Raw genomic sequence first — 17,050 nt, 5'->3', positions numbered from 1 at the left:
ATACTTAAATAGGTACTTGATGAGGTATATTTTATTGCACAACTTCATATTTATATGGGCTCTAAACTTTTAACAATGCTAAATTATACGGAACGACCCATCCATGGTCAAGTTTAACCCCATATCGCTCGACAAAATGCCTAGCCTTTGGACGATGCCTATACTGCACAAATCCATACCAACAATTGTGCTTGGTTCACAACCTTTAGGGAAGAATTTTGAGTACTTATTGTTTTTCATGCATGGGCATTTTTGGTTAAGCTCGCCAAAGGGCCATGCACCATAAATTCATCAACAAGGCTATAACCCAAAGGATCAGATAATTTATCCGGTACCTCTGCACGTATTATTGAGTCAATAAAGGAGGGGCGGGGGTCTTTGGCATTACCTTCAAGCCAAAACAAAATATGAATATGAGGCAGACCGCGCTTTTGAAATTCAATGATATAGAGTACTAAAATAAAATAATAATAACAATATTAAGAAATCGCATAGGTACATCCTGCTAGTTGCATGCACAAGGGACAATGAATTGTGCAACACCCATATAAACCTAATGCCCTACTTTCTTGCATTGATGCATGATTTATGTAGAGTGGACAATTACTAAATGCTTCATAATGACTATTTTTTCCAAACAAGAACCACATGCAGCAAAAACTTGATAATTGTACCTGCTTGTGCCTTCCCAAAATAAGAACCTTTCTTCAACTCAGAAACAAGCTCCTCGACCTTTAATTTGATGACTCAGCTAACTATGTTAGATCTAGCATCATGCCTTTGCCCTGGAACAAATGCAAGAGCATCAGCTATTTCCTGCCACTTTGGATTATAGGTAAAAGTAATAAATGTCTGGAGGTCCATAGAATAGATAGATCCCCATTGCATCTTAATAGTTATGTACCATGTACCTTTTACTTCCTGTAAAGCTAGCAAGCAAAATAACTTTTTTTCCAATGTTATTTCCATCAACATCACCCTTGTGTAGTGCATCTTCAATGCCCTTGTACACCTTGAGCCTTAAGTTTTTATTGTTTTTTATTATGAACCTAAGCTTGTTCTCCTCTACTGATGCAAAAGCATCAACAATGTATTGCTAGAATAGTCAGTCACCACGTATTAGTGTTGTTGCCTCGCATCTACGTTGTTGTAACCAGAAAGCATAGTATTCAAGCATGGTAACCTCATCTCTAACTCCAACCCACAAGGTTCCTAACCGATTGTATTTAATCCCTAACTTGAATCCTTGTTCCCCATAAGGGAACAAAATGGATATTATAATGCCATATAGTTCGCATGAAGGTTGCTAATTCTTCTAAGCACCACCACCTTTATCTTGAATAATTATGCAAGGACTCTTCTGCTCCTCCAAGAAATCTCCTACTATAAAGCAGCTATCTCCGACCCTATTGGTGCACTATACTGAGGTGCAGCCTTGTACCTATCGTGCAATAGCTTAAGCGCAAAGGATGGCATTGGCTTTGTCCTAATAGGTCCCTAGTCGTCCTAAATAATTTTACAAGCTCATTTGATTCGTGAAACATCCTTACCAAGCCCTCAACAATTTTTTATCAACTCCGTTATCATTATCACAATCATTGTCTCTATCAAAAATTAATATTCGATTCTAAACCTCATTTTCAGTGTCAAAAATATAGAGTTGTGCATACACTGGGGGCTTACCCTCATCTAGTAGCAAAGATCCAATTGGATGATAGACCTGGCCATTAATTTTAAATACATATGACCCAAGACCCTTGTTTATACCAGTGTCAATTTTAGCACCGAGTGATGTAAAAGCAAACATCGAATTATATGACCGAATAGACTTGATGAAGTATTTAGATAAAACATCACCGTTTGGATTCAACAACCCAACCAAAAATAGAGGAGGATCTTTTTGAAATGGCAAGGTGACCTTATCTCACCTAGAACAAAGATGAAAAGAAATACAACCGCCTTCACTTGAATATGATCTTTTCATGCATTCTTGGTACCAAAATTGTGGACCACGGTACTAGCACTTGTGTGCAAGAGGGCCGTAGTATGAAGTCTCGGCTAAAAGGTATACTACAGAGGAAACAAAGCACTAGAAAAATTACAAATTTATTTACTCAGAATATTGAAATATATGTAGCTACTAATCTTAACACATCTATTGTTACCTGGATTTTTTGGCTGGCCAGCACAATTTCCTACATAAGGAATCAACACTAACATGTTAATGAATAAGTATTGTAACCTTCGGGTCTGCGTACTTATAAATTGATCACAAAAAGGTACACTATTCACCTTCTTTCTTTCTTATGGATCTCCGACGTTCCTGCCTCTCATGTATCGTTCCCCCACCTACAGCTATGGATGAAAACAAAAACAATAAATCGGGTATAACTAGACGAAGCAACTCAAAATGATATTCTTAGAAAACAAGAATGAAAATGTGAAAGTGCACGAACAAAAAACAAAAACAATTTTGGCACCATGTATTCTTAGTATTTGTCAGGATCAACTGGGAGCTAGTGCCCTTGTCTCGCATGTCATCACAAGAAAAATGCGAGCTAATCAATCTATGTTAAGTTCTTTCTGATTTGGCCCCATGTATTCAGTTGTGTGTATGAGTTTGATGTTATGTTAACATACACTACATGCAGATTAGGAAGGATTGGATGAATGGTAGTGTTGGTTCACCAATGACAAGAGATTGAAAACCTGCAACAACCACTAGAATCCATGGACAAGAGACGTAGCAAGCATGCATTTTAATTAAAGTGCAAATAGTCAAGAAATGAAGACCACTGTTCAGAGGTTTGTTCGTACTTATCAAGAGCAAGAGTGAATCAAGAACTATTAACACCTATCCAAAGGCTAAACAAATAAAAAAACATATGTCTATAGTTGTGGAGATGAATAAATCTAACAAGTACAATTTCTATAGATGCGTATATATAGGGATGGATTTTGTAGTTCTGTAACACTCATGCAAAGTCAAAATATTAAAAAAAATGAACAGACAGAGTAAATTTTTCTATGTATGCATACACTTTGTTTTCAGATATCTAATAATATAATTAATATGTTGCCTAAGCATGGTTAGGCATAAGTATAGAGTAGTCATGGGTATTACACAGAAAATACTCCCACTTAAAAAAGGTATATAATGCAATCAAAAGAGCATGAAGGTAGGTAAGGACACCTGGCCCTGCAGCTGCTCCTTTGCTACCTCTTCTTTGTCTAGCTAGAGGAAGGTGCACCCTCCATGCGACATTCCTGCACCTGTGGATATAAGACTACAAAAATTACCACTAAAAAGGAACCACAAGGAGAGATACTATGAAATAAAAAGGTGGCAAAAGAAAATGCCGGAAGAATGCCAAGCAAAATAAAAAATAGCAAAGAAGGCTTTAAATTAATATAGTTGTCACATCAAGCCATTCGTGCAGGTGGCTTCTACCTGCAAGCCAGTACAAATCATGTCCACAAATCATATCCTTTCAGCCCATAATCATTTATTAAGTCCATAGTCTCATGGTAATTATTCCTATAAAGCCTCAACAGAGGCTTATCCTATCGATATGAGGAGCAACTTCTTATCATATCATCAGTTGGTCTTACTAAATTTTATTGGACAGTAAAAATATTGTTAGTATAAACAATAATTGTATATCATGCTAAGGTGCGAACCTCACAACTACGTAACTCTGGTACCTCAAGTATGCACAATATCAAGCATACAAGGTAAACATTGGATAAAAGGTGCGATGGAATGAAAGTAGTGTCATGCTTATATAGCCAAGGGAAGCATCATGTTATGTATGCACAGCTAGAAACAACATTACAAAAGATGAATAGTCAATAATTAACGTGATATGAAGGAGCACTAGATATAGCAAATTAATGTGACATTAAAGAACACTGGATACAACAGCTTCATCAATGTGCACTGGCTCGAGCAGCAGCTTCATCAATATGCACTGGCTCTCGGGTCACTATCAACTGTCAAACCTCGACGAAAGAATGACATGAAATGTATGCCACTGAGCTCATAGCAATTAACAGAGGCATCATCTGAATCATAGATCACCTAAAAGAGGCTAACTTGGATATGCTCAGAGGCCACCAGGACGGCGCAGCTTCATACTTCTAATTCTTTACTGTTCTACCATAGCAACAAGCAAATTTGTCAACCTAATGTTTTCATTCTCAGCGATTTCGTTCTCGGGCTGAACATGTTGGTTTGCTTTCATAAACTTCTATAAGTTTATAAATTTGTTTGTCCGGTAAGCGGTTGGGTGGGACTAATCATGTGCTAAACCCTGGATTGGCCCATTCAAATTTGAGTTAGACCTAAAAATTTTATTATTTATACAATGCAATCTAATGAAAATTTAGGTCTAAATCTTAGGCTGAAGCCAGGATACCATGGACATGATTCTGCCCCTAGTTTTACCGTGGCATCTTCTACTGAGAATGAAACCCGTGCCACTGCTACCTACAATTAATATTATCCTAAGGTTTGTGCTATGTAATCTAATAATCTTTGAGAAAGTATGGATTGAGTATCTCCTCACTTAATGAAAAAAAGGTTACAGTGCAAATACATATACCAGGAGAGTTTGTCGTAAAACATTATCCGCGTGTTGGGAATTGAAAGAGCTCGATTAATGGTGGCAAGAATAACCAGACGAAAGCTACCGCCAGTCTGCCACAAAGGATCATCCCACAGCCCCACCACCAGCTAGTGTCAAAGTGAAGGAAGCTTTCCTGCTATAAAAATGACCATGGATGGAGCCACGTCATCATTCCTGTACGTCCTGTGAACCTCCACTCACTCTCTCTCTCCCTCTCTGGAACTTTGCTTCTCTCTGATTGCTTCACAGCAACACCATGGGTGGTAATGTGGAGAGGAAGGTGAAGGTGGCGGAGGTGGCGCTGAGGGCCCTCCTCTGCGGGCTGGGAGCCCTGGCGGCGACGCTGGTGGCTACCGACAGCCAGACCAGGATGTTCTTCTCCCTCCAGAAGAAGGCCAAGTTCACCGACATGAAGGCCTTGGTGTAAGTGCCAAACATGTGATTCATGTTAGATTCCATTGATGTTAAATTAAGTTAATTCTTGTTTTGATTTGGTTGATTTCTCGGCATGCAGGTTCTTGGTGGTGGCCAATGGCGTGGCCGCCGGGTACAGCCTGCTGCAGGCGGCGAGGTGCGCGGTGGCCATGGCGAGGGGCTCCCGGCTCCTGAACAGGGCCCTGGCCTGGTCCATCTTCTCCTGCGACCAGGCGAGTTAACCACGTCGGTCCTGCATCCATCAGCCTAGATAGATTAATTTGACTTGAGATGCATGCTTGTCGTGCTGGCCGCGTGTTCTTCTTATCTGTCTCTGATCGACCTGCAGGCGCTGGCCTACGTGATGCTGGCGGCGGTGGCGGCGGCGCTGCAGGCCTCGGTGATCTCGAAGCGCGGCCAGCCGGAGCTGCAGTGGATGGGGATCTGCAGCCTTTACGGCGCGTTCTGCAGGCAGGCCGGCGGGGGCATCGCCAGCGCCGTCGCCGCGGGCCTCGCCGCCGTGCTGCTCGCCTTCGTGTCGGCGTTCAACCTGTTCAGGCTCTACGGCGGCGCTGGGAAGAATGGCGCGACGTGGTAGCTTAATGTAGCGCATCTTCGGTGCTTCGAGGTGCCCCTATTGCAACATTGGAGAGATGCTCGTGTGCGTGCTTCTTTTCCTTAGAGATGCTACATGACAGACTGCAGCATCATACAAATCTTGCATAGATAGGAGGGTTGTTTAGGAATTTGTAGGATTTTAGTTCAAATATGATAACGTGGACTTGGCTTTGGTGTTGCAAAGAACTTTTGACTTCCGTCGAACACAGCTTTCCCAGTTTTCAATTGCCTGAGAATTTCTTATCTCCCGTCGTCAACCTAAAATTGTAATTAATAGCTTAGAATTGCAACACTATGCCAAGACTTTTTACGTTGATTTAATGGTAAAAAAAGTGATTGAAACGTAACAAAATTCCAATCAGTTGGAAATTAGGCACTCTATGAAATATAGGGCTATTTTGTTCCAAGACAAAAGAGTAACACTTTTCAGTGACAGATTTAGACCAAAAAAATGTTCAATTCCTACACAGTGAGTCACGTTCCAGACACGCGTGCGCATCTCAAGACTCAACGATGGCTATTCGGCGCAAAGATATATACGCACTGCAATTGTACCTGCTCGATCTCCATGAATAGGCGGGTCTGAGCTTTCCATCGAAGACGAAGGAGAGGAGAAGGATTGCATAGACCCACAGACGATTGGTGCATTGCATTTGCATCACGGCACGAAGTCTGAACCGGAATTCCGGCGGGCGAAGCAGCTGCGTAAAGGGCCGGATCTTGTGCTTCTTTGACGTGCGGGTGCGGTGGCCTGGCACCTTTTTCCGATGTGCACTAGCTAGCTAGGCACGCCGCACGCGTGCTGCTACTCCACTACCGACATCATATTGGTGGAGGGAAAAAGTGCCTTTTCCTCTCATGAGTTAGAGAACTACCCAATGCTAATGCAGTGCAAGAGAGGGCTAGCTTGGTTAGGGCATCAACCATGCTAGGTATTTATAACTAGGTATTTAAAAAAGATAGTATTAAGTATTTATATAAAAATTATAATTTCTAAGACAAACAAAGACTATATATGCTTAAACATAGTTAATTATTCTCTGTTCAGAAATGATAGGTGTATTTTTTTACTCGTTCTTTGAAGTTGGATATTGACTAAGGTTTTCTCACAAAATGATATATAGCTACAAAACCTATATAGTGTGAAATCATTTTGAATTATGAATTTAGTTGTGCAATTTTATATACTAGAAATTCTTATAATTTGATTAAATGTAGTCAAAGTACACAAAGTTTGACTTTTCTAAAATAAAATACGCATATTATTTCTGAACGGAGGGAATATCTTGTTAGCACTAATATAAGCAGCGATGTTTAAGTAAGCATGTTGCCCTCCGCGCTAACCACTTGTGCTAGTGCAGTTGAGGAAAAAAAAACTTTTTTTTCTCAAAACACTCCCTCTAAGCATTCTATTGTACATGCCCTTATAATTACAATAGTGAAAGTCTCTGCTATGGCTCAACAAATTGAGTAAAACTTTCAGATATTTTTTGGAATGCATGGAGGTGTCATACGAAAAAATGGTCTAAAACGCAATTTAGTATGTGCTTTTCTCATGCGAAAAAATTGAAGAATGAACTCACGTCACTAAATGGGTATGAGGGATGCCAATGCTGAAATTAGAGTTTCTTCTTGGGACCTTGTTGTGGGGGCTAAAGGATCTTTTCAATATACTTAGTTGAGGGTCAGGAAAATTCCACATGAGAGTAGATCTAAGCATGTGTTAGCTTATATTAGTTCTCTGGTTGGAATACCTTGAAGATCGATAATTCTAGTTTATACGAACAAGGTTTTGTGTGGATGAAGATTAGATGTAAGGATCTCACCAAAGTTCCAGCTGTGGGTGAGGGTTATCTTGCTATGCACGATGGTTATTATTTCTATGATTTTTCTATTTGAAAGAAAGCTTCCCGTTCTTGATACCTAGCATGTGGTGTCCGTCCTTGTTTCTGTGAGTGAGGATACGACAAAAAGATTCATATGCCTACTCTTAGTGAGAGAACTTCTAAGAAGGCCAAGATAGATTATAGAAAGGGGAGTTCCTCTTCCAATGTCATTGTTAGTGGTGGTAATCATAGCAAGAGGCATCGAAGCCCTGTGATAACGATACAGAAGGCAACGATGAACATGAAGCAGATTGCGAGTGGTTGATGGTGATGAGAAAGCAGATCGAGAGGAGTCGATAGTGACAAGGAGTCATATCATGTGCAGTTGCCTGAAACGCTTCTTGAAAACCTTATTCACTATCTCCCAATGCAGGATCCCAATGACGATGGGTTCCAGAGACCTGCTCTCCTAATTACTGGTGCACGCCGACAGTAGCGGGATGAAGTAGTCTACCTATGGTGGCACAACAAAGAGAAAGAGGTAAAACCCTGAATCACGTGTATTTTTGTGACTATGGTCGGTATTTGTCGCGTATCACAATAGGACTCTTAATCAATACAATTTTTGTATATAATTGTGAATCATTTTCCCACGCAGCAAAAGAATAAACTGCAAAAGGGAGGCACTACACCTACATGTGTTCACATGCGCCCCGACCACAGGCCAGCCTGGTCTGGCCTGGAGAGGCGAGCGAGCGAGTGTGCAACCATGCACGTGTGGTCTTCTAGTCCTCTCATCCACATGTGCTAAGTGGATAGAGGATACAACTCCTTTTAAATTGGTCTCTCTCCACCTCCACTAGCAATATAGGACTAAACCCACTACCTCCTTCACTTAATAGACCTTGGAGATTTATTAAGAATTATTCTCAAAATAAAATGGGCCAAGCCCATATTATTCTAATAATCCCCCATTAAATCTTAAAGTCCCACAAAATTTGCATGTTCCCAATACTATTTGATATACCAGTGTTTCGATGGAGACCTCTTAGGGTTGAACATCCACCTAAAGCTTTAAGCTACACTCATTCACAACTTGGACAATGGACTATACTTTGAATTGTAAGTTTTGTACAAACAAGTTTCACTTAGAGTCATAACTGATACATGACTGCCAATAAGCTACCCCTTGGGTGGAGCATATAAGTCATACTCATTAGCCTCTTCATGAGCTTATTAGATATTACCCAAGTCTCACAAATTGTGACTAATATTCAGTCTCATATAGGTGTGTTCTTTCAAGAATGCTCTGTATGACATCATATTTACTAATTAAAGCCAATAGAACACATTAAGGCTAGCCAACCCACCTTATAGATTTTAAGAGTATTGCATTTTCATTGGAGTGGGTTGTATAGTACTCTCCTTCAAGTAAATAATAACTTGTTCTTCCTAGATACTAATTCACGGGATCTTAATCACATAGGTTGGGTTACCACTATAGTATAACTCACATGGGTCTCATACACATCTCCTTCGATGCATTATCTATCACATTTCGTGATAATCCCTTTGTAAAGGGATCTGGTAGGTTCTTAGTTGTTTGGATAAAATCCAAGGCTATGACTCTGGAGTTTCTCGATTTCCTAACATGTTAATCGTCTCTTTACATGTCTTGAGGATTTTTTGTTTTCCTTAGAACTGTTCACTTTGATAATAATTGTTTGATTATCATAGTTCATAAGGAAAGTCGATATCGGTTATTCAATTATTGGCAAAACCATCGAGAGCTCACAAAGTCATTCTGCCTCAACAGTGGTTGTATCTAATGCTACAAGTTCCACTTCTATAGTTGACCTCATCAATATGGTCTGTTTGCAAGAACTCCATGAAACAACAACACCCCCAAGAGTGAATACATAACCACAAGTGACCTTAATCTTACCAATATCAGATATCCACTTTAAATCACTATAACCCTCCAGTACTGATAGGTATCCAGTATAGTGAAGTATATAATTCATAGTACCTAATAAGTAGTGCAAGACTTACTCAAGCGCACACCAATGGTCATCACCTGGGTTAGAAGTAAACCGGCTCATTTTGCTTACAACAAATGAGATATTAGACTTTGTAGCGCTAGCTAAGTACATCAGTGATCCAATGATCTGAGAGTATCTCAGTTGATCCCTAGCAATCCTTTTATTCTTTCAAAGTATTAAACTAGGATCATAAGATGTTGTAAAGGTTTTGTTGTCCATGTAGCCAAAGAAACTCAAGATCTTTTCCACGTAATGAGATTGCAAAAGTCTAATCCCATCCTCACCCATGATTAACTTGATGTTTAAAATTACATCAGCCTCTCCCAGATCTTTCATATCAAAATTTTTAAACAAATAAAACTTGACCTCATTAATCACATTAAGAAGTGTCCCAAAAATCAGTATGTCATCAACATACATGCACAAAATAACTCCCTCACCCTCACCATGGCAATAATACACATATCTATCAGCTTCATTAACTACAAAGCTCGTAGATATCAAAGGTCTATCGAACTTCTCATGCCATAGCTTGGGAGCTCATTTTAGCCCATACAAGGATTTCAATAGCTTACATATATTGTCCTCATGACCTTCTACTACAAATCCATCAGAATATTCCATATAAATTTCCTCATCTAGCTCTCCATTAAGGAAAGTTGTCTTAGCATCCATCTGATGAACGAAAAAACCATGTGAGGCAGGCAAGGAAAGAAAAAATCTTATGGTGGTCAGTTTAGAAAGTGAATAAGAATCAAAGAAATGTTTGCCTTCTTTTTGGGTATGACCCTTGGACACAAGATGAGCCTTGTACTTTTTTATAGTATCATCAGACCTAAGCTTCTTTTTGAACACCTATGTAGCAAACATGGCCCTTTTAGAGCATGTATATGATTTTAGTGATTAATAACAACATAGTTAATGGGACTAACATATTTGTCAAGTATATGCTTTAGTAGGTCTCATATGTACAACACATGTAAAAGCCACCAAAGCAAAACTCAAGAAAGTATGAATTGGACAAGTTTAGGAAAAATTGTTTACACCGGATGGTTCGATGCTCAGAAAGGATAATACACCGGATGGTTCAATGCTCAACAAGAATTCACACAGGAGTATCTTGACTCAAAAGAGAAAATGGAAGGCCTCACCGGATGGTTCAGTGTTCGAGTAATGTGCACACTGGAGCATTTTACAGAACTTGTGCAGATCTTCAGAGGAAAGGTTTGAACTCATCGGATAGTCCAGTGCTCAGAAGAAGTGTACACCGGAGGCTTCGACGAAGCTTTTTCCAGAAGATTTTCAGTGGAGAGATTTGCACATGTAGGATGGTCCAGTGATCAGAGGACTATACACGCCGGACAAATGAATAGGGAGAAGTGGCTCGATCGGCTCAAGTCTACACGTCAGATAGTCTGGTGATGGAGTTTAAGATAACGCCGGAACATCCAGTGTTCACAATGAGTTTGAGTGGAGTTCCAATAGCTAATTTTTGTTGTTGTACACGCCAGATGGTCCGATGTTTGTACTGTTGTTGACGTTGGATCATCCGTTGTTCACAGTCTTTTTTTACTATCGAAGGAATAGCTAGTGCACAAGTTTGAGGCTATAAATACCCCCACCCCCACTTAGCCATTTGAGTGTACTGGAGTCCAGGGAAGCTCATAGGTACTTGAGAAGATATCCAAACCACCAAAGTGCTAAAAGTAATCATCCAAGATAATTAAGCAAAAGATTAGGGAGTGATTAGTGCAAATAGGCCTAGAGAGAGCTGTTGCTAGGTGTTGTTGCCTAGAGAGGGGATCAAGGAATGATCCTACATTGTACCAAGTGATGCACCGGCACCTTAAAGTCTTGGAAACTCGCCGGCACCATGAGCTTTAGTGGCTCATGCTTGTTGACCCTCCGACTTGGTGTGGATCGATAACAAGACGCTTGTACGGGGATGCGAAGACCATTGCCTTGGTGGCTCAAGCTCCGAAGTGAAGACAGCAGCAAGTGATCGAAAGAGAGGCTTAGGGTGAGGCTTTGCCTTGGTGGCTTGGTGGATCAACCTGCTTGAGGCCTAGGTGGCTATCAGGGAGCTATAGCCTAGGTGGCTACTCCAACATTGGCTAGTGGTAGCGTTTATGCCATCGATACCATAAGATAAAAATCATTTATACCGAGTTTGCTTTCTCTACCTTATTTACGTATTCACATTTACATATTTGCAATCTACCTTTGCATATTTACCTTCATAGATTAGTTTGATAGGATTGGTTATAGGTTGCAAACCCTTTTGAGCGGTAGAGTAGGCACAATAAATAAACTCATGGAGCATATTTAGATAGAAATTGATATAGGTTTATCTTGTGAAGTCTTTGGAGCCGATTAGTTTTAGGTGTCATAATTCATCCCCCTCTTAGGATGTCATCGATCCCTACAACCTACTTGCATCCCATATGTTTGCAACCATAAGGTCATTATGTACTTTCCAGGTCCTGTTGGCAAGAATGGAATCCATTTCGCTGTGGACTGCTTTCTTCCAGTAGTCTGCATTCGGAGATGCATATATGCTTCCGAAATAGAATCGGGAATATCATCCATATGGTACATAGTAAAATCATCGCCAAAGGATTTTATTGTCATTTATCTCTTACTCCTCCTTAGCTCCTCATTGGCATCCTCCTTAGGAACTTGCTTATGTGTTTATTCATAAAATTCTAGTTGTGTGATTGATTTGGGAATTATATTAGAAGGTTTGACTAGAAGTGTTATGTGTATCCTTCATAGGAAACATGCTCTCAGATAAATTAGCATCTCAAGAATCTATAATTGTATCAACAAGTATGTCAGGTACCTCAGATTTAACTACTAAAAATCTATAAGCAATGATACGATGAGCATATCCTAGAAAGAAACAATCCACTGTCTTATGTCCTACCTCGCTTTTTAGTTATTGGTACATTGACTTTTACCAAGCACCCTAAGTACGCAAATAAGAATGTAATGATTTTCTCCCTTCCCAATCTTCGAATGGGATTTTCTCCTTATTCTTCGTAGAAACTCTATTTAAAACATGACACGAGGTCAACAAGGCCTCCGCCACGAAACCTTAGATAATCTCACATTGTCTAACATGGCATTCACCAAGTTAGTCAGAGCATGATTTTTCCTTTGGGCAACCCCATTTGATTAGGGTCTGTCAGGGTTAATCCCTGAAAATGTGTCCGGGGTATACCGATCAACGGGAGCGTGATCAACGTTTCCTACGAGTGCATGTGATGAACTTAAGAACATAAAGGATTATTCAAGTTTAGGCCTTCCATGGGATAACAGTCCTACATCATGTGTATTTTCTTATGATGGGGATCAACTTGGTTACAGAAAGAGTTTCGTCCTTTACAAGCCTGGTCCTCCCTCCTTTATATAGGAGGAGAGTCGTATATACAAACAGTACATGCTAAAACTATGGCAGTCTCGTTCCTGCTGAAAACCCCTACTACGAGGCCATCATTACGGAGAGTGGGCATGCTCAGTCTGCCTGGTCGTCTTGTGTGTCCTGTCCCATCAGCCATACTTCGTCACACCCACTTGCGAAACTATCGCACCCGCCTGTAAGGCCGTCCCATAGCATTAATTGCTACAGGATGGGCCACTACACCACTGTACTGGCCACGACTTCGCTCGCCGAAAGGAGGTGCCTAGGGAAGGAAAACACTTGAATTGATAGCATTAAATGAGATTAGACTGATTAGGTGAATACCTGCCCCATGACTAGCAAGGTCGTGGGGTTTCCTTCCGTGACAAGGATTGGTCGCGCAAGCCTTACCAGACGTGCATGCCGGAGTCAGCTTTTGATAATATCTACTGCCAGTAGGCCTTTGCTGGTGTGGGCCCACAGAACAGAGGACTCTGCTATTCTTTACATCGATAGGGTAAATAGGGAAACATCCTCTCATGAATAATACCATGCTCCTTATAGAATAAGTCAATGTTACTATAGAAATACCCTCCACCACAATCAACCTAAGTCTTTTGATTTTTCTTTCCAATTGATTTTCAACTTTTTCCTTATAGATGTTAAAGTAGTGTAGAGCTTCATCTTTTATTTTCAAAAGATATACATAAAAAATCTAGTAGTATAATCGATTAAACCATGAAATATATTTTTCCACTCTTCGTCAACACACTAATCATTTCACAAAGATCTAAATATACGTGTTCTAGTGATGCCAAATTTCTCTCCTCGGCTGTCTTGTGAGGCTTACGTGGTTGCTTGGATTGCATACAACTTTGTCACTTAAAACCTTTGACAATGAAATAAATTAGAATTAAGCTCATATTGGAAAGTCGAGACATGCAACAAAAAATTATATTACATAATCATGAGTGCCAAATACTAGTCTCATCTTCATTAATATTGCCACAAATATGGTGCACAACTTTATTGCAGAAATTAGAAAGGGAAAAGCAGAGCAAGCAGACTCAAAGACTTTACCAATAAAAAGTTCATGCTTTGACACGGTTACTTTATTAGACTCAAACACCACCTTAAATATATCTCTATAGAGAAGGGAACCGCTAACTAGATTCTTGTTTATTAAAGGGACATGCTGCACATTCGTCAACTTCACGATCTTTCTCAAATTAAACTTTAGATCTACCATGCCAACACCATAAACAGAAGCACGTGACCCATTGCCTATTAGGATGGAAGAATCCTGAGCGACCTGATAAGAAGAAAACATTAAAATATTAGAACACACATGTACATTAGCCTAGTATCAATCCACCAACTAGTAGACTGACCCATTAAAAGAATAATAGGTAAATTACCATACTCGGTAACTCCATCTCTAATGTTGACAATGGTCACGTTGATAGACTTTGAGTTATGTCCTTGATTAATCTTTTTTCCTTTGCGGTGTTAAATATTTTATCCCATTGTCTAACCTCGCCACACACAAAGCAAGGTTTATCATCTATGTTCATCATCTTCTTCTTGATGTTGGTTGTTTTTTTTATTTTCCCAGTTTTCCCTTTAAACTTGCTGTTAGAGAACTGTTGCACCACATTGGAGTTAGACTATCCTTTGTCTCCTTTGGCATGCACATCCTTAGCCTGAGCTTTCTCCTCAATATCAAGAGATAGGATCAGATTCTCAACAGAGATTTATTCTCTTGTAGTAGTGGCAAAATTTCTCCACAAAGGAGGTAATTTAGCAATGATGCCCCCATCCACAAACTTGTCGAGTAGTGGACATTTAAGGAGTTCAAGTTTTTTTTTAAAAAAAAATGCATTGTATCTCATGAGCCTACTTGACTACAGTATAGATATCAGCCATCTTCTAGTCATGATACTACTCCATGATATACAATTCACTACCTGCATCTAATGCACTAAATTTAGTATCTAGTGGATCCCACAACTCCTTTGTGTCCTATATGTGCATGTACACATCACATAGAAGATTGGCAAGAACACCAAGAATGCATACTACAAAGAGTGTATTGGTGTCCTCGAACTTCTTCTCCTATTCAAGAGTAAGGGTTCCTTCAAGTTTGTGAAACGCAACCCAGTAAACATTCATAGCTTTAAGCCACAAAGTAGCTTTGACCTGCTATCTCTTAAACTGCACACCAGTAAACTTATCTAACCTTAGTGCTTTGGCAAATCTAGTCATCGCTAAATCAAAGTGCTTACAATAAGATTTTTAGATTGTTGAATAAAAGTGCACTTTTAGATTTAATTTAATTCCTAAAAAATCATGAACAGAAATTGAGAAACTAACATCATGGTGTAGTGACAATACAACATAAATATGTATGTAACAAAACTACACATGTAACTCTCGAATGTACTCGATAATAGGAACATCAAAGTGCTAGTCAGCATGACAAACATGATTGAATAAAGATTTATCATTACAAATGTACCGATCAGCAGTGAGAGATGTAGAAGCCCCTTGATAATGATACAGAAGCCAATGATGAACAGGAAGTAGATCACGAGCAATTGTTGGTGATGAGGAGGCAGATCGTTAGTAGTCAATGGTGATAAGGAAGCAGATCATGAGCAGTCACGTGGAGTGCTTCCTAAAAACCAAATTCATCCTCTCCTGGTCCAGGATCCCAAGGACGATGAGTTCGGGAGACCTACTCTCTTGAACACTAGTGCACGTCGGTGCAACATGACAGAGTAGTCTACTCGTGGCGACACAGTATAGAGAAAGAGGCAAAACCCTAAATTGTGTGTGCTGACACCCTAGCCATGGACTGGCTCAACCTGACCCTACGAGGCGAGGCAAGCAAGCACATGTGTGTTGTCTTCTAGTCCTCTCATCTACATGTGCTAAAGGGATGTAGGACACAACTCTTTTTAAGTTTGTCTCCCTCCACATCTACTAGCAATGTGTGACTAAACTCACTACCTCCCTTCACTTAATGGGCCTTTGAGACTTATTCGAAATTATTCTCAAAATAAAAGGGCCAAGACCATATATTCTAACAGTAATTTCCATAGAAATCAACCATAACCATGTTTCCATCAGAGATATATACCAAGTCAAAATTATCTCAACAATAAAGTTCACCATCACAAATACTTCTTGACTGAGAAAAACTCCAAGCTCTGGTAACAACAAAGCAAGATATGTCCTAGATTAAGTATGTACCAAGTAAAAATTATCTCAATTGACTTTCTTGATGGTGTGGAGAGCAGCATCGTGACCTCCGATGCTGGCTCCAATGATCATGAGGTCATAATCGAATCCACCGCTTCTGGGAGTGCCATTCTTCGCTGCCGCTGCCACAGCCAGCACGCTCCACCTAGTGGACACCTACGGCAAGCACCAAAGTGAGCGTAGACCGAGGGCCTCAAGCCAGAGGCTACAGAAGCGGAGACCGATTGAATGAATTGCGTAGCGCTAGCCAATCTAGTTGTGATCCAAGGCAAGGCCAATAGATATAGAGGTGCTCGAAGCTGATGACAACGGATGTGGGATGGGAATTGGTAGTGATGGCAAGGCTGACACATGCTCAAACGGGAGGCGTCGATGGGTCACGGATCGCATTGACAAGCAAAGCCGACAGGTCAGTGGTGGCGGGGAAACCCTATTCTCCAAAGCTCATGAGGTCATTCCCCAGAGGTCACGTTTTGTCGCGAGAGTGGTGGATGACAACGGTTCATAGTATTTATGAGATGGCATTTGCGAGTAAATATGTCCAAAGTCCATGGCTAGAGTTGACGGAAAGCGTGCTTAAGAGCACACTGATCTCCTTTTGGGCATCCTCAATGGTGATGATATTGATATTCCCCTGCTTCAGAGCTGGGACCTTCTGTGATCCAGGAGGTGGTACTATAATTGGGGTATTTACCCCACTATCCTGCTTTGGATAGCGACACATTTGGGCAAAATGCCTGAAGTGGCCACAATTGAAGCATGGCCTCCTTTTACCACATTTTGAGTTGTTTCTTTGCTTATTGGGACTGAGAAGAATGGGCCAAGCACATAGACTGTGGGAAGTGCTATGACCAT

At 40.4% G+C, this 17,050-nt stretch overlaps 1 protein-coding gene across 1 annotated transcript; it reads left to right on the top strand.

The window, feature by feature from the left end:
- The first annotated feature begins 4,813 nt into the window (after positions 1-4,813).
- On the top strand, positions 4,814-5,948 carry LOC133905050 (CASP-like protein 2U1). Its single transcript, XM_062346746.1, has 3 exons — positions 4,814-5,051; positions 5,143-5,275; positions 5,392-5,948. The coding sequence occupies exons 1-3, from the start codon at positions 4,885-4,887 to the stop codon at positions 5,638-5,640; spliced, it is 549 nt and encodes a 182-aa protein (XP_062202730.1). The 5' UTR covers positions 4,814-4,884; the 3' UTR covers positions 5,641-5,948.
- Positions 5,949-17,050: the final 11,102 nt, after the last annotated feature.

Source organism: Phragmites australis, chromosome 22, assembly GCF_958298935.1.
Source record: "Phragmites australis chromosome 22, lpPhrAust1.1, whole genome shotgun sequence".
Lineage (NCBI taxonomy): Eukaryota > Viridiplantae > Streptophyta > Magnoliopsida > Poales > Poaceae > Phragmites > Phragmites australis.
This window is presented reverse-complemented; position numbering and strand designations above follow the sequence as displayed.

Excerpts from the sequence above, each read along its gene's own strand:
- LOC133905050 (XM_062346746.1), top strand. The coding sequence starts at position 4,885 with ATGGGTGGTAATGTGGAGAGGAAGGTGAAGGTGGCGGAGGTGGCGCTG. Across the intron at positions 5,052-5,142 it reads ACCGACATGAAGGCCTTGGT|GTTCTTGGTGGTGGCCAATG; the intron begins GTAAGTGCCAAA and ends CTCGGCATGCAG. Across the intron at positions 5,276-5,391 it reads CCATCTTCTCCTGCGACCAG|GCGCTGGCCTACGTGATGCT; the intron begins GCGAGTTAACCA and ends ATCGACCTGCAG.